The following is a 27,901-nucleotide window of genomic DNA, read 5'->3' as shown; positions in this document are numbered from 1 at the left end:
ATTTCTTTGTGATGAAATAGATCATCAAGATGCAAACACATGGACTTGCCAGTAATCTGAACAACTTTGATTATATCTACTAAACTAGCAAATCCCTTAATAAGGCCTAATGTAGGAGAGCTGTGGGCAACATATTAAGAGAAAGATAGCACTGCTGAATTAAAACCCAGCAGTAAGAAAGCTAAGCACAGTATGATCCATCGACCATGAAAGACTGTAACTCTTCACTTAAAATGCCAAGTGAGTTTGATATGGAAAACTAAATGTATGAAGTAAGTTAGGGCCCAAACCCAATACAGAAATGTGGCAAGGCCCAAGTCTTAGGGAGCACCATATGTTCAAATGTAATTTATATTTGTGAAACTATAGAGAGGTTGGAGCCCAATGTATAGTGATACACTTTGGTTCTCTTTTGCCTATCAAATTAAGTTTATAACACAAAACATAGCCCTCAATTCTAATGAGTCTAAACTTGTGTTTGAGGCCAAGCATGGTGGCTCACGCCTGTAATCCCATTACTTTGGGAGGCCAAGGTAGGTGGATCACTTGAGGTCAGGAGTTCGAGACCAGCCTGGCCAACATTGTGAAACCCAGTCTCTACTAAAAATACAAAAATTAGCCCAGCGTGGTGGCAGGCACCTGTAATGCCAGCTACCTGGGAGGTTGAGACAGGAGAATTGCTTGAGCCCGGGAGGTGGTGGTTGCAGTGAGCCGAGACCACACCACTGTACTCCAGCCTGGGCGACAGAGCGAGACTCCGTCTCAAAAAATAAAAATAAAATAAAAAAATGTGTTCATACCAGCTCATCTCTTCACCTGACTGGTCTTCTCTGCCCTTCCTGCGTTTCCTGATCAGGGACGTACATCAGAATCATATGGGGACTTTTCTGAAAATAGAACGAAATCTCACTTCAGAATATCTGTTTCAGTAGATTGGGAGTAGGCTCTAAAATCCACCAAACTACCATATTTATAGCATAATCATGTCCATTCTTCCATACATAGGGTTTTTTTCCTGGCCTCTGAAGAGGACTTATGTAAAGCACTAATGTTTCATACCAGAATGTCACCCTTTGAAGAATGAGTCTTTGTACTTTCCAGTATGCCACGATGTATAAGTAATAGGATGTGTTATCTCTGACCTGATATAAAAGCCTGTGTGTACAGGTTGAGCAGCCCTAATCTGAAAATCTGAAATTCAAAATGCTGCAAAATCCAAAACCTTTTCATTGCCAACATGATGCTCCAGCTGGAGAATTCCACACCTGACTCCGTGTGACGGGCTGCAGTCAAAACACAGGCATACAACACAGGCATTCAGTGTCCTCCAGGGGAAAAGGGATCCTCCCCTTCAGCTCAGCTATATCCTTCTTTTTTTTTTTTTTCCCTGAGACAGAGTCTTGTTCTGTTGCCCAGGCTAGAGTGCAATGGTGTGATCTCAGCCCACTGCAACCTCTACCTCCCTGGTTCAAGCAATTCTGTCTCAGCCACTCGAGTAGCTGGGACTAGAGGTGCATGCCACCATGCCTGGCTAATTTTTGTATTTTTAGTAGAGGCAGGGTTGTTGGCCAGGATGGTCTCAAACTCCTGACCTCAGGTGATCCACCCACCTTGGCCTCCCAAAGTGCTAGGACTACAGTCATGAGCCACCACATCCGGCCATATCCTTTCTTTTTTAATTTAATTTTTATTTTTTTAGTAGAGACAGAGTCTCACTATGTTGCCCAGGCTGGTCTCGAACCCCTGAACTCAAGCAGTCCTCCTACCTTGGCCTCCCAAAGTGCTGGGGTTTCAAGTGTGAGCCACCACACCCGGCCGGATATATCCTTTGCACGCACACGGCAACTTCCCTCCACAAGCACTCCCGCAGAGGGTCATGAAATGGCATGTGTGCAGGCCGGATGCCCAGCAGCAGTTCCCCACAACACAGGGCTGAGACCTATGTGCATGACTCATTGTGGGGTTCTTTGGCTTATTTCCTGCTCTGTGGGGTAAAGATACTGTTCAAAATGTCAAAAAGGCCTGAGACCCAGAGGGTAAGGCAAATATTTCAAAATCTGAAAAACCAAACTCTGAAACACTTCCGGCCTCTCGTTTCGGGTAAGGAATACTCAACCTGTACAGCTGTCACTTGGTGTCTGTCGGGGTTGGTTCCAGGACCCCCTGCAGATACCAAAATCCACAGATGCTGAACTCCCTGATACGAAAATGCATATATTCAATATGTATTTGCCTCTAACCTACGCACATCCTCCCACACACTTCATCTCTAGAGTTATCACAGCACCTAATACAATGCAAATCCTGTGTCAACAGTTGTACTCTATTGTTTAGGGAATAATGGCAAGAAAAAGTGTGGACATGTTCAGTATAGATGCAATTTTTTTCCTAAGTATTTTCAATGGGTGGTTGGTTGAATGCACGAATGTGGAACCCATGGATATGGAGGGCCGAGTCTAAGAGATAAAATAGCAGCTAGAGAATCCTGTGTTCCACCGTCTCATTCATGAACGGGGATGTGGGGTTAATTTTAGAAATATAAAAATATTCAGTAGTGTCGTGTCTTTACTGACATTCAAGACAGTGCCGAAGTCACCCTCTGTGACCCTCCTGCCTCTTGTGTTGGTGAACTAGAGAGAGGAAGGCCAACAGGCTTTCCCGTAACAAAGGAGACTAGGAATAGGATGATCTTACTGGAAGCAGAATCCTAAAGCCAGAAGAGGTTTTGGAGATAACATACTCATTCCTGCTTTTTACAAAGGAGAGGAGAGTCTCCGGGAGGTTGGAGCTCTAGGCTTAGCTGGTAGGCAAGTAGAGACTAAGAGCTGACTTCCAGTCAGGTGTGCATCTCACAGGCCCTTTGAAGTTGCTGGAGCTCTCACTGGGCAATCTTATTCCAAGATTTCTTATCAATGCGTTTCCATTTTATTGCTGGTGATTTATGGCTCATGACTGCTTATTTCCTTCACCTTAACCACGATAATGATGCTCCTCTTTTTGTTTCCCTTATTCCTAGTGTTTGGGATGGGACCTTCAGTGCTTTTCCCAGCACTGTCTTCTTCAGTCTTTAGGACTAACCTTAGGAAGCAGCAGAGAGAGCTATGCCAAAAGGTGTTTCATCTCTTGCAATCTGTATGATTTACTTACCAGCATTGCTTGTTGGTCAGCTCCTTGCTACTAACAGGAATGTTGAGCTGCTGTGAGTTGTCATAGAAGTCTGTTTGATTTTCCTGTGTTCATTTTGACATATTTGGCCTTCAGAATTTGGGTACAATGCTGAAAGACCTACGATTGCCAGACAGTCTTTTTGTTTTGTTTTTTTAAAAAGCAAATTAAATATTTGAACAGTTTTAATGAAAATATGACAAGGTCCAAATTTTAAGGACAGCCAGATAGGAAGCATGAGCAGGAGGGTTCTTCCGAGGAGGATATCTTGCAGCTCTTACTATTGAGATGCAGGTGGTAACTCCTTTTTATCCCAAGCTCCAGAGCCACCCACATGTCTCACTTCCTTTAAAAGAGATCCTAAAATTGTTTGCTTCTCCACTCTGGTCTCTTACCACTGCTTTTTTCTGTTGTAGGGAGAAGAGAGTGAAGGGGGAATGTTCCTTTTATGCCTCGTCCATTTAAACTGCATAATTGTGTCAGTAACTGGGTTTCCTGTACAACTGTGCCCCATGTTCCAAGGCCAGAAAGTAAAATAGCACAGATGTTACCCAAAAGCTGAGTTGGGTAACAGTCAGAAACCAACAGCTAACCAGGAACAAAGCCATACAAGAGAGCAGGACTGTACTGTTACTCAGCCCACTTTTTCTAGATAAGATCTCACACATGCAAAGTAGGGCACTTGCCTCTATTTAATAATTCTTCCATTAATAAATGGGAAGGTTCGACCTTCTTAAATTGTGTGTTTTAGGTCACATATTTTAAAAATCAAAATGATATGAAAATCTCAATAGTTCATGTTGTCCACGGTAGCTAGAGACGGGATGAGTCTTTGCCTGTGGCTTCATTTGCATTACCTGCTTATTAATCCGCCACTGGCTGTGCTCCTTGCCCAGAGACAGAGGATCCAAACTAAAGTTTTCTGAGAAAGCGGTAGCTCACATGCTTAGCAGGCTTTCTGTTTCGGGGGCACCCAGAAGGTGAGGGGTAGGGTGGCAAGAGTTTTCGTTGTTAATTTTCAGAAGCTATAGGAAAGCAGAATTAGCTTTTTTAATGCAGACATTTGATGATGTGGTCTTCTTGACCAGTATCATGAGTACATTTGCATGCATTGCATTTAAGAAGTTCTGGTTGTACACAGAAAACCTAAGAAAATTCTCCTCTTTAGCACTAATGCCTTTTTTTCTTCTCTGCCTGAACAGAACCTGGGAATCAGTGAAACGTACAACCAGGAAAGAACAGACTGCGGATGGTAGGAGTGCAAACCTATTCCAACCCTTTAGAAAGGAAGTTAGCACTTGTGATCGTAAAAGGGTTTTCAGTGGAACCAAGTTAACTTCTATTATGATGTTGTGTCTTTCTCCGCTTAGTTTTTGCCATACTATATAACTAAATTAAGCTTTCTTTGTAAGTAATTTCTGGCTTCTCTTATCTAAGCTCAAAACAGTGTTTTTGAGGGGAAGTTGTTCTGATGTTTATAACTAAATGTAAATCAGTGTAGTTTGAAGCCACACAGTGTCTAGACATGTTATGACTTCTAGAAATCCTTGTGTCCTGTTCGAAGGATCTAGGTGAGAGCCTTTAGTTTGGAAAAGTTACTTGGCACACCCTTATGCTTATGGACCACTTGCTTTACAGGTTAATGAGGACACGGAATTAATTGGGCAAAGCCTATTCCATTCACCTTCCCCTCCAGGCCTGAATTCCTTGACTGCAAAGAGCCCACAATCCTGAGAATCACTCTGGTCGAGGGGAAGTTGGGCACTAGGCTTTTCTTATTTTTCCATTTAGTTTTGGTTTCCGTTTTTGCTGGAAGCAAACAGTAGCTGTGCTGCAGCTGCTGGCTTCACAGATAGGAAGCTGTGGGGAGCCAGGGGACCCTCCTGGGTGCTTTGTGTTTTCTGAAACCCAGTCGTTTTTGTTTTTCTTAGGTTTTAATGAAGGCCAAGTAGCTTGAGAGGAAAGGTCTTTTACCCTAAAACAGGAAAATCAGTCTTGCTAGCATTTATTGCAGACAGTGGAACTTACTTGATTTCTTGCTCAAAGTTGACCCAGGAGCACCGGGATGGCTGTGGCCTCACCAGCGGCAGGGCTGCCACACGCTGGAAAGTGGTTCTGTGGAAGGTTGATGTAGTCAGAAACCTTACATCCTTGACCCTGTAGGGAATGTTTCGTTTTAGTTCCAATTTTAGTTTTAAGAAACTGTGACAAACAGGCTTTTTGTTTAAAAAAGAAAGTGTAAACAACATAGAAGTGATGATTTTTAATTACATTTTTAAAATAGCTTCCAAGATTAACTGCCAGTATTGTAGATTAAAGCGGAGTTTCTTAAAGTCTGGGGTTTTCATGAGCTTGCTCTAAACAACGTGCTGGCTTTGCTGACCTCTCATTAGGGATTTCCTTGGTTCCATTTCCTGTTGACAGGTGTCGCGGTCATCCCCGTGCTGCAGAGAACGCTTCACTATGAGTGTATCGTTCTGGTGAAACAGTTCCGACCACCAGTGGGGGGCTACTGCATAGAGTTCCCTGCAGGTGAGTCACTCAACATCGAATTGCTTCTTAGGGGATGTTGGCCTGAACCAGGGTAAAGCCTGAGAACTGCAAAGCTCAGCTCTGCAGTTTTTAATCTGTCCTTGTGGATTTAAGTAAAACTAAACCATTTCGTAGCGATGCTCCTCCAGGTCCCCAGAACACCCCAACAACCCTCTGAACCCGTGAAGGTGACACAAGGCCACCCCCCACCCATCCCAACCTCCTCTTGGCAATGCTGCCTCCAGCCTTTTTGTTTGTTTGTGTTTTTTGTTTTGTTTTGTTTTGTGAGACAGAGTCTCGCTCTGTCACCCAGGCTGGAGTGCAGTGGCACGATCTCGGCTCACTGCAACCTCCGCCTCCTGGGTTCAAGCAATTCTCCTGCTTCAGCCTCCCGAATAGCTGGGACTACAGGCGCCCGCCACCACGCCCGGCTAATTTTTTGTATTTTTAGTAGAGACAGAGTTTCACCGTGTTAGCCAGGATGGTCTCGATCTCCTGACCTCGTGATCTGCCTGCCTTCGCCTCGCAGTGTTGGGATTACAGGCGTGAGCCCCTGCACCCGGCCGTCTCCAGCCTTTTGAGTAATCGCCCTTCTCAGCTTATTTGTTTGTCATTAGCCATCTGCTAATGGAAATTTCCACTGATAAGTAGTCCAGGCTTTTTTTTTTTTTTTTTTTGAGATGGAGTCTCATTCTGTCACCCAGGCTGGACTGTGGTGGCGTGATCTCGGCTCACTGCAACCTCCGCCTCCTGGGTTCAAGCGATTCTCCTACCTCAGCCTCCCGAGTAGCTGGGATTACAGGCGTGTGTCACCACACCTGGCTAATGTTTGTATTTTTTGTAGAGACAGGGTTTCACTGTGTTGCCCAGGCTGATCTCAAACTCCTGACCTCAGGTGATCCACCCACCTTGGCCCCACAAAGTGTTGGAATTACAGGCGTGAGCCACCACGCCCAGCCTAGGCCAGGCTCTTAACTCCAAGAAATATGAATGCAGAAGACGGTTTGCTCTGCTGTGTGGGAACAGGCCAAGGAGACTCTTCATTTCAACTAGAATATTTTTCTTGCACAGTAATTAAAGCTCTCCAGAATTTATTGCCCTCTATTATTGGATAGGGTAACAATTTATTGGATTGTTCCCATCTAAAGAGATTAAATCTCATCTATTTGTTATTAGTGGTATACGTTTTATTATTATTATTATTTTTTGAGGCGGAGTCCTGCTCTGTTGCCCAGGCTGGAGTGCAGTGGCACGATCTCAGCTCACTGCAGCCTCCACCTCCTGGGTTCAAGTGATTCTCCTGCCTCAGCCTCCTGAGTAGCTGGGATTACAGGCATGTGCCACCACACCTGGCTAATTTTGTATTCTTAGTAGAGACGGGGTTTCTCCATGTTGGTCAGGCTGGTCTCGGCCTTCCAAAGTGCTGGGATTACAGGCGTGAGCCACCACGCCTGGCCAGGCTATTTAATAACTTTTAATATTAACGTTAATAAATTCTTCTCTCACTTTTCCTTTTTTCTTTGAGATGGGGTCTCTGTTGCTGAGGTTGGTGTGCTCTGGCACAGTCACAGCCCATTGCAGCCTCAACATGCCCAGGCTGAGGTGATCCTCCCACCTCATTTTTTGTATTTTTTGTAGAGATGGGGTTTTGCCATGTTGCCCAGGCTGATCTCTAACTCCTTGGCTCAAGTGATCTGCCCGCCTTAGCTTCCCAAAGTGCTAAGATTACAGGTGTGAGCCGCCATGCCCAGGCTCTTTTTTTGAGACTATGTCTAGCTGTTTGCCCGGGTTGGAGTGCAGTGGCACAATCACAGCTCACTGCAGCCTTGACCTTCTGGGCTCAAGTGATCCTCCTGCCTTGGCTTCCTGGGTAGCTGGGTCTGCAGGCGTGCATCACCGCATTCGATTTTTAAATTTTGTGTAGAGATGGGGTTTTGCTTTGTCACCCAGGCTGGCCCCAAACTCCTGGCCTCAAGTGATCCTCCTGCCTCAGCCTCCCAAAGTGTTGGGATTACAGGCGTGAGCCACCGCACCCAGCCCGTTTTTCATTATTTTATTTTATTTATTTATTTATTTTTGAGACGGAGTTTCGCTTTTGTTGCCCAAGCTGGAGTGCAGTGGCACGATTTCAGCTCGCTGCAACCTCCACCTAACAGGGTCAAGCGATTCTCCTGCCTCAGCCTCCCGAGTAGCTGGATTACAGGTGTGCACCACCACACCTGGCTAATTTTTTGTATTTTTGGTGGAGACAGGGTTTTACCATGTTGGCCAGGCTGGTCTCGAACCCCTGACCTCAGGTGATCCGCCCACCTTGGCCTCCCAAAGTGTTGGGATTATAGGTGTGGGCCACCACGCCCAGCCTCATTATATTTTTTAATTCCTTTCAGGAAAAAGAGTCTGCGTTGCTGCTCCCTTCCTCTTCCTTGGGCTCTCTGTTCACTCCTCACAGTGGCCATGGGAGTCCCCTAATGGCCACCAGTTTGCTCCTTTCTGGCCTTTCATTCCCGGGCCTCGGTATTTTACTGTGAGGGAGGAAGACAAGACAGGTGATGCTGTCAGCATCCTACATGTAAGGAAGCAGAATATGAACAGGCTTCCTGTGCTGCAGTCACACAGCAAGCTCCCAAGCCTAAGCCAGTTGGTCACCACCATGTCACATCTCCTCACACATGCTGCCCATGCTGTGCAGAGTAGCATGGAGATGGTCGTGAAGGATCATGAAGGATCTGGGTCTGAATAGGATGACTGGGTGATGCCTTCAGAACCTGATTTGTCTGCTTAGAGTTTTATTCTTTTGCCTTTTTGTTTCTATAAAAATTCCAAGCTGGGCACAGTGGCTCATGCGTGTAATCCCAGCATTTTGGGAGGCTGAGGCGGGTGAATCACTTGAGGCCAGGAGTTCGAAAGCAGCCTGGCCAACATGGTGAGACTAAAAATACAAATTAGCCTCTACTACAAATACAAAAATCAGCCGGGCGTGGTGGTGCGTACCTGTGGTCCCAGCTACTCAGTAGGCTGAGGCAGGAGAATCGTTTAAACCCAGGAGGCAGACGTTGCAGTGAGCCAAGTTCACACCACTGCACTCCAGCCTGGGCAACAGTGTGAGACTCCATTTTCAAAAAAAAAAAAAAAAGAGTTCCAATCCTCAGGTTTCTCTGTAAGACCACTTTTCACAGTGCTCTGATTCTTCTAACGTAACGCAGCAGCAGGTGTGTTAGAAGAATGAGGGGTTCAGCCGGGCGCGGTGGCTCACACCTGTAATCCCAGCACTTTGGGAGGCTGAGGCTGGTGGATCATGAGGTCAAGAGTTCAAGAGCAGCCTGGCTAAGATGGTGAAACCCCGTCTCTACTAAAAATACAAAAAATTAGCTGGGCGTGGTGGCACGCGCCTGTAATCCCAGCTACTCCGGAGGCTGAGGCAGAGAATTGCTTAAACCTGGATGGGCGGAGGTTGCAGTGGGCCAAGATCACGCCACTGCACTCCAGCCTGGGCGACAGAGCGAGAATCCATCTCAAAAAAAAAAAAAAAAAAAAAAAGAAAAGGAGGGGTTCGAAGAACCGGATTTCCCGCTCCCATCACACCAATGATTTGGACTTGCAGGTCTCATAGATGATGGCGAAACCCCAGAAGCAGCTGCTCTCCGGGAGCTTGAAGAAGAAACTGGCTACAAAGGGGACGTTGCTGAATGCTCTCCAGGTTGGTATTGCTTGAAAATTCACCAAGCGATGGATTCCTCTATGTGGGAAGGGATTGATTATTTGGGTGTGCTTTATGCTCAGAATTCACTGAAGAGAAATCATAGATTAGGAATGGTCACCAAGTGTAAGGGAATCTCCCCTCCCTTTCCAGGAGGAAACTGGAGCCAGAAGGGCCTGAAGTTGGGGGAGAATTAATGAAATTAAATTGCCTTTTGGCAGGATGTGGTGGCTCACACCTGTATTCCCAGCACTTTGGGAGGCCGAGGCAGGTGGATCACCTGAGGTCAGGAGTTCAAGACCAGCCTGACCAACATGGTGAAACCCATCTCTACTAAAAATACAAAAATTAGCCAGGTGGTGCACACCTGTGATCCCAGCTACTCGGGAGGCTGAGGCAGGAGAAGTACTTGAACCCAGGAGGCAGAGGGTGCAGTGAGCCAAGATCACGCCAGTGCATTCCATCCTGGGCAATAAGAGCAAAGTGAAACTCTGTCTCAAAAAATAAATTGCCTTTTGGAATTTCCTACACCCTGAGTTTTATTGCTCACCCATCTCATCCATGTGCTACCCTCATCGCTGGAAGATTTTTTGAGTTTGATGTGGCGAAGGGATTTTACAACTTGACAGTACCATCTAACCCCACAGACCTAGCAAGCTTGACTCGGGAGCTCTGGGGAGAGTGTGAGTGCCCAGATGCTTTGCAGCTTGCAGATCTGCCTGCCAAATGTGAGAACTAGTTTTCCTGCATTACCTCCATGTCAATGCTGAGCTGCGAGACGCATCTTCTTCCTAAGACCATAGTGAAACAAATGCCAAAGGGACTGACGCATCTGACTGTCCCTTCTCTCCACAGCGGTCTGTTTGGACCCAGGCTTGTCAAACTGTACCGTACACATCGTGACAGTCACCATTAACGGAGATGATGCCGAAAACGCAAGGCCAAAGCCAAAGCCAGGTATGTGTGCGTCGGCTGTGATGCAGGTGGTGTGGTTGCATTACGTGTCTTGGAACTTGCTGCTAGTTTGATTTATTAAAAGAATGTAGTCTTTCATGGAAAGAATCAGTCTTTCAAATAGACTTCATCAGTATTCTTGTCTCTCTTCCTAATCATGTATTTTAGCATTTTTCTTTTGCCACTTCATTCATCTTTATGCTTTCTTTGTAAAAAAAAAAAAATTAAATGACATATTTCCCTGTTTTCTACATGAAGTGTATTCCCACTTAGTAATATGAGCTGCAGGTTTAAGTAGTAAACAGTGAGAAACTTAAATCACCCTGGTTTCTGTCTTCATGTATATTGTAAGAATGGCCTAAATTCCCCTATGGTCCCAGCTGCTCTGGAAGGTGATGTGGGAGGATCACTTAAGCCCAGGAGTTGGAGGAGCTATGATGGTGCCACTCTGTGACAGAATGAGACCACGTCTCTCTTAAAAAAAAAATGCCTAAGTAATTGTTAAGGGGCAGCAGATTATTCACTATTTCTCTTCGCTCTATAATATTTCTTAGCAACTTTGGATTCAAAAGCTGTGATGTCTCTGTCAATTCCGTGTTGTCTCTCCCATCCTTTTAAAGGGGGTATTTATATGTGCACCACAGTAAATCAGTATCAGTGATATTCTTTAATTTCTCACCCTCTTGAGTAGTTCATATTTATGTTTCAGTATCCCACTGCAACTAATTTTAAGTCTGATTTTTTGCTGGGTGTGGTGGCTCATGCCTGTAATCCCAGCACTTTGGAAGGTTGTGGTGGGTGGATCACTTGAGGTCAGGAGCTCGAGATCAGCCTGGCCAACATGGTGAAACCCCGACTCTACTAAAAATACAAAAATTAGCCAGGCATGGTGGTGCGCACCTGTAGTCCCAGCTACTCGGGAAGCTGAGGCACAAGAATCACTTGAACCCAGGAGGTGGAGGTTGCAGTGAGTCAAGATCATGCCACTGCACTCCAGCCCAGGCAACAGAGTGAGACCCTGTCTCCAAAACATACATACATACATACATACATACATACATACATACATACATACATCTATCTTAATTTTTGAACTGCACATATACATATGACACACTGTGGAAAAGTTTGGCAGTTCCTCAGCATATTAGATACAGAACTATTATATGATCTGGCATTTCAGCTCCTAAGTCTACACCCAGAAGAAGTGAAACAGGGACTCAGATACTTGTGTGCCTGTGTTCATGGCCACCTCTGTGGAAACAACCCAAGTGTCTGCCAGCAGATGAATGCATACACAAAATGTAGTATACACACAAACACACGCACATGCTGAAACATGCGATAACATGACGGGCAAATACTCTGATTCTACTTATCTAGGTGCCCAGAATAGACAAACTGATAGAGGAAGACAGTAGAGTAAGCACTACTAGGGATGGGGAATTAGTGTTGAGTGGATCCCAAGTTTCTGTTGGGTGTCATGAAAAGTTCTGGAGATGGATACTGGTGGTGGTTGTGCACCGTTCTGAATGTTATTTAATGCTACTGAATTGTACCTTCATAGTGGTTAAAATGGTAACTTTTTATATGTTCTGTATATTTTACATGATATGCAGATTCATATCTATAAAAATATACATACTATCAAATATGCTTTAAATTTTGCTACTTAACATTATGTGGAGAATAACTTCATACTGCTTGAGTTTGACAATGTATATAAATTAAGTTAGCAGAGACCCAGGTTTCTGTGAAATTCTCAAAGCCTTTTTGACGCCTCTTGCATAAAAGTCTTCCGACGTTACCACTCCAGGCCTTGCTGAAATGTTCTCCTTCTGTTTATTTCCAGGGGATGGAGGTATGTTCTGCAACTCCTGGTGGCCGAGCGTGTATGGCTTAGTGTAGTGGTGATGGCTGCAGACATTTTGGGTTGTTTTGGTAGGCTCTTGACGTTAGCTTTGTTTTCACTTGCACCTTGTCTGTTTAGAATTTGTGGAAGTCATTTCTTTACCCAAGAATGACCTGCTGCAGAGACTCGATGGTAAGCATTCTCCAGACCGCCACCCAGTTTCTCCAGTTCTCCCCGTCCCCATCCCAGCAAACTGGGTACTAAATATAACTCCATTTCTTTATCTTTTTGGGATCACTAAAGTCAAATGCCTAGCAACTTGTAAAACTGCAGGTGACCACTACTAATTTTCCTTTCTGGGTGGCACAGAGTTTGAAAATAGGAGCAAAGCATTCTGGGTGAAGTGCAAACTTTTGGTAGGGGCTTTTTCTCCTACAGAACGGCCCAGATGACATTCCTGCTGAGTAGCCAAAACGATTCTACACTTTAAACCTTCAGTCTATAGCGATGCAAAGGTGTGGGTAGATAAGCTGTTGGCTTTTCCTCAAGTATGCTAGTATGAGGGATGGTCCTTTGTGGAGGTTCAAGGAGAAATTGACGATGCTCCTTCAACAAATACTTGAGGTATTTCCTGTATACTCGGTGTGATATGCTTTTCACATAATAAACCAAACTAGCTGTGTGGCCCTTAGAAATCACTGGTCATGTAGATGCATTGTATAATTCTTTTTTGTTTGTTTGTTTGAGACGGAGTCTCGCTTTGTTGCCCAGGCTGGAGTGCAGTGGCGCAATCTCGGCTCACTGCAAGCTCCGCCTCCCGGGTTCACGCCATTCTCCTGCCTCAGCCTCTCCGAGTAACTGGGACTACAGGCGCCCGCCACCACGCCCGGCTAATTTTTTTTTGTATTTTTAGTAGAGACGGGGTTTCACCGTGGTCTCAATCTCCTGACCTCGTGATCCGCCCGCCTCGGCCTCCCAAAGTGCTGGGATTACAAGCGTGAGCCACCACGCCCGGCCTGATGCATTGTATAATTCTTGGCCACCCATCTTTTAGGGACTTTGTAAACAGTAGGTAAGCTTATGGGGAGAAAAGTCCTTTGATAAAACCACAAGAGGAGATACTGTATGGAGACATGAGGAGATACTGTATGCAGACATGTCATGGGCCCTTCAAGGAACACCTCTGTCTGGGCTGGCACATCCCTTTCACTCATCTAGAAAGAAGCAGACACTTGTCATCATGGGAATATTTTATTGGGTACAAGTGTTTTAGGAATTGATAACTGATTTTTCTACTGTTTTTAAGTGATTACTTCAAATGTGATTTGAAGCATTGTTTGGCCTGAAGCTTTAAGACCAGTTTCTTAAGCTTTTCCCTGAGTTTCAGCAGCTTATAGTTTCAATGAATAAGCAGAGCGTCTGGTTTTGAAATGTCTGTTCAGTTTGTTTGAAAATCTGAATGTGTCTTTCAAAGGCTGCTGTGATTTCTTTGGATAAAATCAGATTTCAGATCCCTTAGAGAGCTTCCACTCCTGCTTCACCTTTCCAAAAACTAGACCTAAGGTAGAAGCCACCTCGAGAGCTCAAAGCCAGAGTTAGAACAATCATACTGAATAGATACAATAATTTATCTGGCGCATATTTGGAGAAAGGCATGACAATCAATACGAGGCAGCGCAGCTCGGAGTCACAGGCCCGACTCGGTTTGAGACTCCGCGGACCATAATTAGCTATCACATCAAACAGGTTCTGTAGCCTCTCTCGGCTTTTTTCATAAAACAGGAACAATAACAGATAGCCCCTCCCTCTGAGGAGGTGTGTGGAAAGCAGGGTGACATAGGCAAGTGTGAAATGCCATGCGGGGTTATCTTTTAGTAGAAGAGTATCCTTTTTGTAAAATGTCTTCCTTCTCCCTTCCACCTTCTAAACTTCACTTTTGGTCTTAGAAAAGGGAGAAAAAAATAGAATAAGTGAGGAGAGGTGGAGAGAGGGCTACTATGGCTATAAAGGAGGAGGGATAAAAGAACCAAATTGCCTGGCTTTAGTAGAATCAAAATACAGTAATCAAACTGTTTATTTAACAAGCAACATTTGAGAAGTTGGAAGGAAAGTATTACACTTTAAGATCAGTTTGCTGGCCGGGTGCAGTGGCTCACGCCTATAATCCCAGCACTTTGGGAGGCCGAGGTAGGCTGATCACTTGAGGTCAGGAGCTCCAGACTAGCCTGGCCAACATGGTGAAACCCCATCTCTACCAAAAATACAAAAATTAGCCAGGCATGGTGGTGCATGCCGGTAGTCCCAGCTACTCAGGAGGCTGAGGCAGGAGAATCGCTTAAACCCAGGAGGCGCAGGTTGCAGTGAGCCAAGATGGTGGCGCTGCACTGCAGCCTGGCGACAAAGCGAGGCTCCATCTCAAAAAAAAAAAATTTAAAAAAAGATCAGTTTGCTACAAAGAGTAGCATCTGCCAGTTACCAAGCACCTGCTATGCCCAGGTGAGTAGGACATGCTGCCTGCCTGCAAATGTCCCCAGGCTTGTTCCCAAACAAGCAGCTAGGAAAACAAAAGGCTGATTTTACATCTAGCAACCTCCATCTGAGTGAAACAAATTTTAATGAAAGCCTGTGGTAGTAAGGTCCTGAGACTGCATTCTTGGTAGTATACCTCCAGTCCTAACACACACACGGTTTAACTTGCCCGGGGAACATACGTATCCCCTAGCAGCAGAAAAGATGGAATCCCTAAGATCCTACATAATCAACACCATCTAGTTTCAGAAAAGCAAAACCCTACCCCAGCGATAAATGAGGTATAGCGATTGGCTCTATACACTTCCAACTTTGCTGTTTTAACACATAAAATAATCGCTGGCTGGGTGTGGTGGCTCACACCTGTAATCCCAGCACCTTGGGAGGCTGAGGTGGGCGGATCACGAGGTCATGAGATCAAAACCATCCTGGCCAACATGGCGAAACCCCGTCTCTACTAAAAATACAAAAGTTAGCTGGGCATGTTGGCGTGCGCCTATAGTCCCAGCTACTGAGGAGGCTGAGGCAGGAGAATCGCTTAAACCCGGGAGGCAGAGGTTGCAGTGAGCCAAGATCACGCCATCACCCTCTAGCTTGGGCAACAGAGCGAGGCTCTGTCTCACCAAAAAAAAAAAAAAAAAAAAAAAAATCATTATCCCTGATGTTCTTGTCTCATGCTAGGAATGTAATCTTGCCTTTATAGTCTTTATTCTTTAAGATCCTTATAGGCAAAAAAAAAAATGTTATCACCAGCATCTAGCATAGGAACTGGCATATAGTAGTACCTGCTCTGCAAACACTGATTGAATAAGATGTTTTGTTCTTCCTTAACGGCATGATCTAAGTTGTTTTCTTTGCTTTCCACAGCTCTGGTAGCTGAAGAACATCTCACAGTGGACGCCAGGGTCTATTCCTACGCTCTAGCGCTGAAACATGCCAATGCGAAGCCATTTGAAGTGCCCTTCTTGAAATTTTAAGGCCAAATATGACACTGGCCACTTTTGTAAACGAGACCACCAGGCCTTCTTCACTAAGACTTTGTATTCAACTTAGTTTAATATAGATTTGCCATTAGCTTTTTCGTAAAATAAAAGCACAGAACAGATGTGGTGGTGGTATGGAATTGTAATTACAGGTAGGTTATGACCTTCATTTAAATTTGTTATAACTCCAGCTAAAATTAACAAAAAAAGAATATAAATGCAAGTATGTTTACTCCAATTTTTTAAAGCTCAACAGCAGTTAACTACAGCTCAATTACTTTTCTGGTCTAGTCTGGTAGACGGGGGTGTTTGTATAGAAAAACAGACCTGACTTCTCAGATCATTTCCACTCTCAACCCCCAATATAAAATTCTAAGCTGGGTATGCAAGTAACCATGTACTCCGTTAGTGTTTAAAACAGCGTTAAAACGAAAAAAAAAAAAGGCTTTCTGGCCTTTTCTAATTGAATTTTTACTATGCAAAATTCATCTAGGGTAGTTGAATCCAACTAGGGTAGGATTCAATAGAATCCTCTACTAGTTTTAAGTCCACCTATTTACTGAAGCTGCACCAGCTTTTAAGTAAGGAAAATGGTTGATTCCATTCACTACACCAAGGCTAGGAGACTAATGAAAATTCAGGTCCATCCCTCAAGCATCTGCACATACTTGAGGATCTCTTTTCCTATTCTTACCTCAAAGAGTACTTGAAGTTTCTGAAAACAAATCCATAAGACTGACATGGTTTGCGGCAGTAATATCTTGATGTTAAACCATGAACAGAACCAGCAAGATCAGCCAGTACCTGAAACCCAATACAGAGAAGTACAGATTGATCTGGCTCCCATGCCTGAATCCCTGTCATCCAGCAGTTCTACCAGTGTTCCTGGGCCATTTTCTTAGCCTCTTGAGTGAGTTTAGCTCTTTTTGTGTTGACTTTTAGGGCCTCCAGCAGCTCCATGATTTTCCAGGACTTTCCAGTCTGGCCCCCACAGAAGTCTCAGGATTATTCTCATCCAGCCCTAAGTCATGTTTCTAGCCTGGCTCCAGCGGGTAAGCCAGGCCCTGAGAACCATATGAAAGGGCTCTCCAGATAAAATCAGAGTGCTAATGCCAGAATGCTGCAGTATCCTCCATTTGTCCACAGGCTCACTGTCTGAGCCCAGGATATGTTTATGAGTGAAACTATAAGATCTTTACACTGGACTTTCTAAAGATAAAACAATTATGGAAATACAGAACTTTACAGATGAAGCTGTCCAGCCCTATACATGTGAAAATTAAGACCCAACTACTCCCTATAATGGTAGCCTTCCCCTATGCCTCTAACCCTTTTTAAAATCCTGATTTCAATCACAGGCATTGTGATTCTCCAAAGCTCTAACTCTTCCTTAGCTCTGAAAGCCACATGCTATCATTGAAATCGAGAGAGAAGGCATCCGTAGACGGGCGCAGCCCAGTCTTTCCACATAGCCCAGTTCCTCCCCAGCCACTCCCCATGGGAATGACCTCTGCAGCTGACCTAAGCTTATCCTCTCCTTCTTCCTAAGAGTGCAACTTAGAAGTGAGAGCCAAATCCTAGAATGTATCCCTAAATGCCATTTCTATTTTTTATAAACATGAAAAGACTGTGCTTTGGAAATTAAGTCTGTTTGAGAACTGGCAGTCTGGCTGGCACTGTTTAAAAATGTTTATTTGCCCTGCATTTGAAAACTGAAGGTTTCCTATGTATTAAAAGCCATATTTCCACCTTCTTAAGGGGAAAAAAAAATCGGACGTCATAACACTGGGTCGATGTTTTTATGGTAACAGTGGTCTGAGGCCCTTGGCAGATGCTCACCGAGCCACTGTTACTATCCTGCCTGCCTTTATCTGCCTTGCCCTGCGATTATTTGGCTTTGTAAGCATAAGCTACATAAGACATACTACACCTAAGAAACTAAACAGCAATGAAAACCCATACTTCTGAAAAGGGTGTCTTTTAAAAATTAAGTTTGATCTGTTGGGAAATAAAGCACATAGTTTTCAAAATGATTTACCAAGAACTATGGTCTTTCAAATGGAGACTGGGATATTGTTTTGAGACCACTATTTTCCTGTTTCCTCCCAAATGTCAGTCACATATATGATTACCCTTAAGTTGGTCACTATCTGTCAATAATTTAGGATTAAAGTTTGAAGTGTAATTACATTTGACTTTTATAGGGATCTCAGGGTGGACCTCTTATGAATACACTGAACCTATACAAATGATCTTAGAAAACATTTAATATCAGATTTCTTTATTTTTTTCCAACACAACTGAATCAGTTTTCTTAAATAAAAGTTTATTGTCTACTGTTCACACTCATGTTGCTGCTGTGAGTACAACAACAGACACAAATTCCTAGCATGAATATATTCATTGTTCACCCCCACTGAACTACAGACATTGCTTGAGAATTAGATCTTTGCTTTAGGGATTTAAATAGAAAAGAATCGGGGCCTAGAATCTTGAAAGAATATTCTCAAGTGACTAGTTGGAGTTAGAAGGCATAGCCAATACAGGCAAACAGCACGATGATGCTGTCACTGGGAAGAGAGGAGGAGGAGGAAAAGGAGGAGGAAGAGGAGGAAAAGGAGGAGGAAGAGGAGGAAGAGGAGGAGGAGGAAAAGGAGGAGGAGGAGGAGGAAAAGGAGGAGGAGGAGGAGGAAAAGGAGGAGGAGGAGGAGGAAGAAGAGGAGGAGGAGGAGGCCTTAGAAGCAGTTGTTTCTAGTGACAAATAACTGGAGACTTGATTTTGCCCATGTGGGCTAAGTGGCTGCTTTGAGAAGGGACAAATAAAAATGAGGTGGGGGTGGGGAGTGGGGATACCATGAGTTAAAAAAGTATAAAAAGTAATTATCTAAAATATAGATTAGATATAAATGTTCCAGAACTCATTAAATAAGCTCAAAAATACTGGAAAGTGGCAATTTGAACTACATTTATTTTTAAACAAGTGGGGGCAATATTAAGTGTTTTGAATGTTGTGTGCACAACGAATCCATCTCACCATCTCACTGTCATGATTTAACACAGCAAGGTAGATACATTGGTTTCCATCATTACAGGCAACACTAGATGTACTTTTTTAAATGAAGAATGTAAACTTGAGTTTTAAGGCAGCGGGTACTAATGCTGCACACAAACTTAGCTCGGTGCCCATTTCAGAAACGGGTCAGTCAGCACTTGAAACAAGAAACTGTGAGGGGAGAAAAGGGGAGCCGCCAGTATCATCTGACAGAAACGATCCGTCAAAGTGTTTTCCCTTTCACACGCACAAAATGAAATATTTGAACATTTAGAAAAACAAAGCACCCATCCCACCAACTTCGGCCTGTTCTTTAACAAATATTTCAAAATACTGATAAATAATAGTGACTGCTAGCAGAATTCCAGTGCCGGATCCAATGGCCCCCAGGAAGTCGGCCAGCACCGACAGGGCGCCAATGCACAAACCACCAAACGCAGCTGCGGTGGGGATGTACCTAGGAGACAGAACCCCGAGTTAGGCGGCAGCAGAGACCAGGAACAGCACAGCAGCTAGAGATGAAGACAGGTCAAGGCGCAGCAGCCATAGCTGGGTCTAAAGCGTCCCTGAACTCCTGAGGGAACAGGCTGCAGTGTAGAGGGGTGTGCACGACACAGCATGGGAACGGGAGCTCTGATCCAGGCAAAGACTGACCCTAATTTCCAGGAACCAGTCAACAGCCAAGAAAGACTACATAATCTTACAGGACATGAGATTCCTGGACAGATTTAAATATTAAAATGTTTAAGATTTTTAAATGAGTACCTTTCGTTCCCTCTTGTGGAATGAAGAGTAAGTATGAACAAATTTATGTCATAAGATTTTGAGGATCCACTTCAGTAATTCAACCTTGGCTGCACATTAGAATCACCTGGAAAACTTAAAAATGGGATTTAAAATACTCAAAAAAGATTAGAGGCGGTGATAAGTGAAACAAGAACAGCAGGATGATGACAACTGGAGCTGAAGATCCATCATACTACTCTGCAGTCTGTGTTCTAAATAAATAAAAAGTTTAAGGAAAAATACTAGTGCCTTTTCAACAAATGATGCTGGGACAACTGGAACCCACCAGGCACGGTGGCTCACGCCTGTAATCCCAGCACTTTGGGAGGCCAAGGCGGGCGGATGATTAGGTCAGGAGTCCAAGACGAGCCTGGCCAACATGTGGAAACCCCGTCTCTACTAAAAATACAAAAATCAGCTGGGCATGGTGGTGTGTGCCTGTAATCCCTGCTACTCAGGAGGCTGAGACGGGAGAATCGCTTGAACCTGGAAGGTCAAGGTTGTAGTGCGCCAAGATGGTGCCACTGCACTCCAGCCTGGGCAACAAAGCGAGGCCCCATCTCAGAAAAAAAAAAAAAAAAAAAAAGCTAGCTGGCCACTGTGGCACACAGCTGTGGTCCCAAGCTACTCTGGAGGCTGAGGTGGGGAGGATCGCTTGAGCCCAAGAGGCTGCGGTGAGCTGTGATTGTGCCCCACTTCACATCCACTAGGATGGCTGAAATTAAAAAGCCAGAGCTAGTGCTGGCGAGGACAGGCAGCAGTGGAACTTCATACACTGCTGGTGGGAATGTGGACTAGAGCAGCCACCCTGGAAGACAGCTGAGCGGCACAAAATTTGTACAAATATGTTCACAACAGCATTATTCATAAAAAGTGGAAACACTGGTACCATTCCTTCTGAAACTATTCCAATCAACAGAAAAAGAGGGAATCCTCCCTAACTCATTTTATGAGGCCAGCATCATCCTGATACCAAAGCCTGGCAGAGACACAACCAAAAAAGAGAATTTTAGACCAATATCCCTGTGATGAATATTGATGCAAAAATCCTCAATAAACTACTGGCAAACCGAATCCAACAGCACATCAAAAAGCTTATCCACCATGATCAAGTGGGCTTCATCCCTGGGATGCAAGGCTGGTTCAACATACGCAAATCAATAAATGTAATCCAGCATATAAACAGAACCAAAGACAAAAATCACATGATTATCTCAATAGATGCAGAAACGGCCTTTGACAAAATTCAACAACCCTTCATGCTAAAAACGCTCAATAAATTAGGTATTGATGGGACATATCTCAAAATAATAAGAGCTATCTATAACAAACCCACAGCCAATATCATACTGAATGGGCAAAAACTGGAAGCATTCCCTTTGAAAACTGGCACAAGACAGGGATGCCTTCTCTCACCAGTCCTATTCAACATAGTGTTGGAAGTTCTGGCCATGGCAATTAGGCAGGAGAAGGAAATAAAGGGTATTCAATTAGGAAAAGAGGAAGTCAAATTGTCCCTGTTTGCAGATGACATGATTGTATATCTAGAAAACCCCATTGTCTCAGCCCAAAATCTCCTTAAGCTGATAAGCAACTTCAGCAAAGTCTCAGGATACAAAATCAATGTACAAAAATCACAAGCATTCTTATACACCAATAACAGACAAACAGAGAGCCAAATCATGAGTGAACTCCCATTCACAATTGCTTCAAAGAGAATAAAATACCTAGGAATCCAACTTACAAGGGATGTGAAGGACCTCTTCAAGGAGAACTACAAACCACTGCTCAATGAAATAAGAGGATACAAACAAACGGAAGAACATTCCATGCTCATGGGTTGGAAGAATCAATATCGTGAAAATGGCCATACTGCCCAAGGTAATTTATAGATTCAATGCCATCCCCATCAAGCTACCAATGACTTTCTTCACAGAATTGGAAAAAACTACTTTAAAGTTCATATGGAACCAAAAAAGAGCCTGCATCGCCAAGTCAATCCTAAGCCAAAAGAACAAAGCTGGAGGCATCACGCTACCTGACTTCAAACTATACTACAAGGCTACAGTAACCAAAACAGCATGGTACTGGTACCAAAACAGAGACATAGATCAATGGAACAGAACAGAGCCCTCAGAAGTAATGCCGCATATCTACAACCATCTGATCTTTGACAAACCTGACAAAAACAAGCAATGGGGAAAGGATTCCCTATTTAATAAATGGTGCTGGGAAAACTGGCTAGCCATATGTAGAAAGCTGAAACTGGATCCCTTCCTTACACCTTATACAAAAATTAATTCAAGATGGATTAAAGACTTACATGTTAGACCTAAAACCATTAAAACCCTAGAAGAAAACCTAGGCAATATCATTCAGGACATAGGCATGGGCAAGGACTTCATGTCTAAAACACCAAAAGCAATGGCAACAAAAGCCAAAATTGACAAATGGGATCTAATTAAACTAAAGAGCTTCTGTACAGCAAAAGAAACTACCATCAGAGTGAACAGGCAACCTACAAAATGGGAGAAAATTTTCGCAACCTACTCATCTGACAAAGGGCTAATATCCAGAATCTACAATGAACTCAAACAAATTTACAAGAAAAAAACAACCCCATCAAAAAGTGGGCAAAGGACATGAACAGACACTTCTCAAAAGAAGACATTTATGCAGCCAAAAAACACATGAGAAAATGCTCGTCATCACTGGCCATCAGAGAAATGCAAATCAAAACCACAATGAGATACCATCTCACACCAGTTAGAATGGTGATCATTAAAAAGTCAGGAAACAACAGGTGCTGGAGAGGATGTGGAGAAACAGGAACACTTTTACACTGTTGGTGGGACTGTAAACTAGTTCAACCATTGTGGAAGTCAGTGTGACGATTCCTCAGGCATCTAGAACCAGAAATACCATTTGACCCAGCCATCCCATTACTGGCTATATACCCAAAGGACTATAAATCATGCTGCTATAAAGACACATGCACACGTATGTTTATTGTGGCACTATTCACAATAGCAAAGACTTAGAACCAACCCAAATGTCCATCAACGATAGACTGGATTAAGAAAATGTGGCACATATACACCATGGAATACTATGCAGCCATAAAAAATGATGAGTTCATGTCCTTTGTAGGGACGTAGATGAAACTGGAAATCATCATTCTCAGTAAACTATCGCAAGGACAAAAAACCAAATACCGCATGTTCTCACTCATAGGTGGGAATTGAAAAATGAGAACACATGGACACAGGAAGGGGAACATCACACTCCGGGGACTGTTGTGGGGTGGGGGGAGGGGGGAGGGATAGCATTAGGAGATATACCTAATGCTAAATGACGAGTTAATGGGTGCAGCACACCAACATGGCACATGGATACATATGTAACAAACCTGCACATTGTGCACATGTACCCTAAAACTTAAAGTATAATAATAATAATAATAATAAAGTGGAAACAACCCAGATTTCTATCAACTGATAAAGTGTGGTAAAGCCCTACAATTGAATATTATTCATGAAAAGAATTAAGCATATGAACTGTGAAAACATGATGCCAAGTGAAAGAAGCCACTTACAAAATAACATACATTATATGTTTCCGTTTATATGAAATGTACAGAATAGGCAAATCTCTAGAGACAAAGTTAAAAGTGGCTGTCTGGGGCTGGTGTTTGGGGAGGTGGGCTAGTAGGTACTGGGTTTCTTTCTGGGTGGTGAAAATGTGTTTAAACTTACGACTGTACAAGTCTGAATATACTAAGAAACACTGAACAATATACTTCAAGTGAGTGAATTACACATTATCTGAATTTTATCTCAATAAAGCTGTTACCAAAAAATAAAACCCTGATGCCTGGAACTCACCCCAGACCAAATAAGCCACAGTTCCTGGGAAATCCTTTTTAAAAGCTCTCTGGTGATTTTATGTGCAGCCAGCCAATGCTGAGAACAGCACTGATCTGCAAGATTTTATCACTGGGATGAGCAGGGCAGTGCTCACAATTTCAATGAATAATTCAGGTGTTGGTTTTGACATGGAAAACAAGTTTTGCGTGAAATTTTGATTCATCTGTGTGAATAGAAGGGCTTTAAATATGAACTTGAACAAAGAAAAACATTTAGCCATCACTGAAAGACTGAAACACAAACACAGGCCTATAAAGGCGTCAGTCTAGCGGCCTTACCTGTTAAGCTCATGAACCATAGAGGTATCTCGGTGACCCCTCATCACCATCTGCTGTTCTTTCAGCTGTTTAGCTACCTGTCGAGAGAAAAACTACTTTCAAAATCCAACTCTAACATTTCACTGCTTACATCTACCACGTTCTATGCAAAGTGCTCACCACACACTAACAAGTAACATACAATAACCTGAAAGTTGCATTGTCATATCATTTGCATTAAGCCTGAGGAAACTAAAGCTTCAGTGCCAGTCCGCTCCATGTTAACCATATGAAACTGGTGCTTCTCAACCCTTCTTCAATTACCAAACAAGATTTTGTTTTGCAGGAGGGTTGCAAACCACTGTAATATCTAAGAATTTTTTACCTTTTGGGAACCAATTTTTAGCCTGTTGGGGTGACACTGACTCATTAAAAATGTATAAATTAAAGTTATAAAGGAGTGTATCAACTACTATTTTGACAATTAAATATGAATTTTCCAAAAACAAAGTTTTATTTTACTTTTTAAAAAATTTTTTACTTATCTATTTATTTATTTATTTTGGAGACGGAGTCTAGCTGTGTCGCCAGGCTGGAGTTTAGTGGCACAATGTCGGCTCACTGCAACCTCTGACTCCCAGGTTCAAGCGATTCTCCTGCCTCAGCCTCCTGAGTGGCTAGGATTACAGGCATGCGCTGCCATGCCCAGCTAATTTTTGTATTTTTAGTAGAGAAGGGGTTTCACCACGATGGCCAGGATGGTCTCAATCTCCTAACCTTGTGATCTGCCCACCTCGGCCTCCCGAAGTGCTGGGATTACAGGCGTGAACCACTGCGCCTGGCCTTTTTAATTTTTTTGAGACAGGATCTCGCTCTGTCACACAGGCTAGAGTACAGTGGTGCAATCTTGGCTCACTGCAACCTCCACCTCCCGGACTCAAGCGTTAATGCTCCGTCACAACTTCCCAAGTAGCTGGGACCACAGGCACGCACCACCTTGCCTGGCTAATTTGTTTTTGTATTTTTTCAGTTGTGACGAGGTCTCGCTATGTTGCCCAGGCTGGTCTCAAAACTCCTGAGGTGAAGCGATCCAGCTGCCTCAGCCTCCCAAAGTGCTACGATTACAGATGTGAACCACCACGCATTGCCAAGAGTTTTATTTTAAAATAAACCAAACACTTACATCTTTGGCTGAGGAACCAGACACTTCAATCCATGTCTTAGAGAAGAATGCACATGATCCCAACATGAAGATGATATAAACAACGACATGGACAGGATCCTCAAAGATGGCGCCCATGGACTCCGGAGGAGAAAGATAGTAACAAAGGCCTCCAACTGGGTAAGAACGTGCGGGTCCTCCCCCACTGACATCCTACAGAACAGGAGTACAAAGAACAAGTGGTCAACCTAATTAGTCAGGAATACATTTGTATGACACTTCAAACTTCTCAGAAATGACAGTGTTTTAAGTTCAAGGCATCTACAGCTAGTAATTCTATGTAGCTTCAGAATGTACTTTTGTGTCTACTACCTTCACTCCTTCAAAGTCATACGATGAACACCTATTACATGCAAGACACTGTGAAAATATTGAGTCATTTTTAGAAATTGTAATATATTACAAAATCTTCCATTACTGAAAATAGGAATATGATTACATTTACAATCAACCTCTGATTATACTTAAAATCTGAAATTTTCTGAGCTATGAGAGTATCCAGTCAGTACATTAAGATCCCTATGAATGATCCTTCCATATGAAAATATTAATGCAATCAACTAAAATACTGACATAAGACTTAACTTGCTGCCTAGACTTCATGTGGTTTCTATGTTATTATAAGGAGCAATCTTTTAATAAGTATTTATAAAAATTGGATTTTTATCTACATAAGTCTTACAGAAACAGGAACAGCATTATTTGCTCATATTAAATAAAGTTTTGGGGTATACAGATAGGGGGTGAGAAACCAATTTTTAGTTGCAATGATTACAGTATCTGGTTCTTGAATTTATGACGGCCCAATGATTTCTTTACTGTGCCCCTAGAATCATTAACCCCAGATAAAAAGCACTATCTCCCAATCATTCTCTCATTCAGAAGAATCTTACTCAAAATCATAACACAATTTGCACAGGACCAACTCCTCAAAGCACTAACACTATGAAATTCTGATCAGAGTAATAACTGCTGCTGGACTATTCTAAGGAGGGGAGAAACAGCATTCTTCTTATTCCTGTCTCTTGACTTTCCTGTCCTCGTTATAATATTAGCCAAAATACAACAGAGGTCATCACATTTCTCTTAAATGAATGGAAAAGAAGTATTATGAATAAAGGGAATCCTATTCCCTTCAACTAATATATAAGAGTTACTGTCTTATTATCTAAAAAAAAACTTTCTTTTTAAATGACATTCAGTAAAAGCAGAAAGGTATGAGTCTTTATAACTTATAATGCAAAAGATAGCATATTAAGACAAATGCACAGAATAAACACCATATTTCAAGAATAACTGTACAGAAAAATACTATTCTTTGGTGGGGTGCAAATTCTAGAATTACGTACTGTGGCAAAGAATAAAGGACATTAGTCTTTTAAAATTCTATTATTTTTGAGACACGGTCTCACTCTGTTACCCAGGCTGGCATGCAGTGGTATGATTACAGCTCACTGTAGCTTCGAACTCCTGGGCTCAAGCAATCGTCCCACCTCAGCCTCCCAAGTAGCTAGGACTACAGGCACGTAACACTGTGCCCGGCTAGTTTTTAAATTTTTTTGTAGGGATGGGGTCTCGCTATGTTGCCCATACAGATCTCCATGTCCTGGCCTTCAAGCTTTCCTCTCTCCTTGTTCTCCCAAAGTGCTGGGATTACAGATGACAGCCAACATGCCTGGCTAAAATCTATAATTTTAAGAGGGAAAATACCACTTTGTTAGGTGACAGAATTTAAACCAATGAAAATTCAGTCCCACAGTAACTCACGCTTCAATAACAGCGTGGCTAGACGGCTTTAGAAAAAATTATGGGCTGGGTGTGGTGGCTCATACCTGTAATTCCAGCACTTTGGGAGGCCGAGGCGAGTGGATCACGAGGTCAGGAGATCGAGACCATCCTGGCTAACACAGTTAAACCCCGTCTCTACTAAAAATACAAAAAATTAGCCGGGCATGGTGGCGGGTGCCTGTAGTCCCAGCTACTTGGGAGGCTGAGGCATGAGAATGGCATGAACCCGGGAGGCAGAGCTTGCAGTGAGCCAAGATCGTACCATTGCACTCCAGCCTGGGCAAAAGAGCGAGACTCTGTCTCAAAAAAAAAGAAAAAATTATGACAAGGGGGATGTATATGAGAATGCACAGGATTATATTACTAGCAGCACCGCTGTCTCTACCATCTAGTTAATAGCACGCTTATCTCCAGCCTAGCTCATCACAAGCTGGTTTATTGCCATTCAGACCATGAAAAATGGAGGAGGCCTGGAGGCGGGGTGGGAGATAGGAAAGGTTAGGATGAGTCCAGTATATCATATGTTAGCAGCAGCAAATTGCGTTTTTTGTTTTTATTTTTTGGAGATGGAGTCTCGTTCTGTCACCCAGGCTGGAGTGCAGTGGCGTGATCTCAGCTCACTGCAACCTCCATCTCCTGGGTTCCAGTAATTCTCCTGTCTTGACCTCCTGAATGGTTGGGACTACAGGCACCTGCCACCACGCATAATTTTTGTATTTTTAGTAGAGATGGGGTTTCACCATGTTGGCCAGGCTGGTCTCGAACTCCTGACCTCAGGTGATCCACCCACCTCAACCTCCCAAAGTCCTGGGATTATAGGAGTGAGCCACCGCGCCTAGCCAGCAAATAGCATTTTTTAGAAAACATTATTATAGACAATACTGGAATAAGATGACAAAATATGAAATTACTTTTATGAAATCAACCACAATTTTAGCTTAAAAGGTCATTCAAATGAGATGTGAAAGTGCTTCCTAGACAGCAAAATAATAAAAAGCACTTGGCCAATCTTACTTCTACAACATTTACCAGTTCTTCCAGCCAACTACTAAACTCTGCTATATAGGTAAGTGAATCTGAAAATATAGCAAATGCTCCAATGTCGACCTCATTCCATTAAAAATACGACCATGAAATGCAAATTATAATAAACTGTAA

General features: G+C 43.2%; 2 protein-coding genes across 9 annotated transcripts in view; one reads left to right on the top strand and one right to left on the bottom strand.

Moving 5' to 3' along the window:
- Positions 1 to 18,057, top strand: part of NUDT5 (nudix hydrolase 5) — a 30,958-nt gene extending 12,901 nt beyond the window's left edge. Inside the window, exons 4-11 of one of the 3 annotated variants that reach the window (XR_004031760.1) lie at positions 4,368 to 4,417; positions 5,590 to 5,697; positions 9,299 to 9,394; positions 10,250 to 10,351; positions 12,201 to 12,209; positions 12,339 to 12,392; positions 15,597 to 15,864; positions 16,655 to 18,053. Coding sequence is in view for 2 of the 3 variants with exons in the window: in XM_003257669.4 (XP_003257717.1) it covers positions 4,368 to 4,417; positions 5,590 to 5,697; positions 9,299 to 9,394; positions 10,250 to 10,351; positions 12,201 to 12,209; positions 12,339 to 12,392; positions 15,597 to 15,706 (529 nt within the window). In the remaining variant the exon portion in view is untranslated. Of the gene's footprint in view, positions 1 to 4,367; positions 4,418 to 5,589; positions 5,698 to 9,298; positions 9,395 to 10,249; positions 10,352 to 12,200; positions 12,210 to 12,338; positions 12,393 to 15,596 lie in introns of all 3 variants that reach the window. The other 2 variants (XM_003257669.4, XM_012499440.2) reach the window with 2 other exon arrangements.
- SEC61A2 (SEC61 translocon alpha 2 subunit) overlaps positions 1 to 27,901 on the bottom strand; it is a 109,196-nt gene that overhangs the window by 49,259 nt on the left and 32,036 nt on the right. The window contains exons 10-13 of one of the 6 annotated variants that reach the window (XM_030819261.1): positions 24,917 to 25,108; positions 23,755 to 23,831; positions 5,194 to 5,322; positions 3,148 to 3,285 (exon numbers count right to left, since the gene is read on the bottom strand). In XM_030819261.1, the coding sequence (XP_030675121.1) occupies positions 3,258 to 3,285; positions 5,194 to 5,322; positions 23,755 to 23,831; positions 24,917 to 25,108 (426 nt within the window). In that variant the 3' untranslated portion in view covers positions 3,148 to 3,257. Of the gene's footprint in view, positions 1 to 1,835; positions 3,286 to 5,193; positions 5,323 to 8,062; positions 8,220 to 18,660; positions 19,222 to 19,529; positions 19,644 to 23,754; positions 23,832 to 24,916; positions 25,109 to 27,901 lie in introns of those variants that run through there. The other 5 variants (XM_030819260.1, XM_030819263.1, XM_030819259.1 and 2 more) reach the window with 5 other exon arrangements.

This window comes from Nomascus leucogenys, chromosome 9 (assembly GCF_006542625.1).
Source record: "Nomascus leucogenys isolate Asia chromosome 9, Asia_NLE_v1, whole genome shotgun sequence".
Lineage (NCBI taxonomy): Eukaryota > Metazoa > Chordata > Mammalia > Primates > Hylobatidae > Nomascus > Nomascus leucogenys.
Note: the sequence above shows the minus strand (reverse complement) of the source record. Positions and strands in the feature narration are given on the sequence as shown.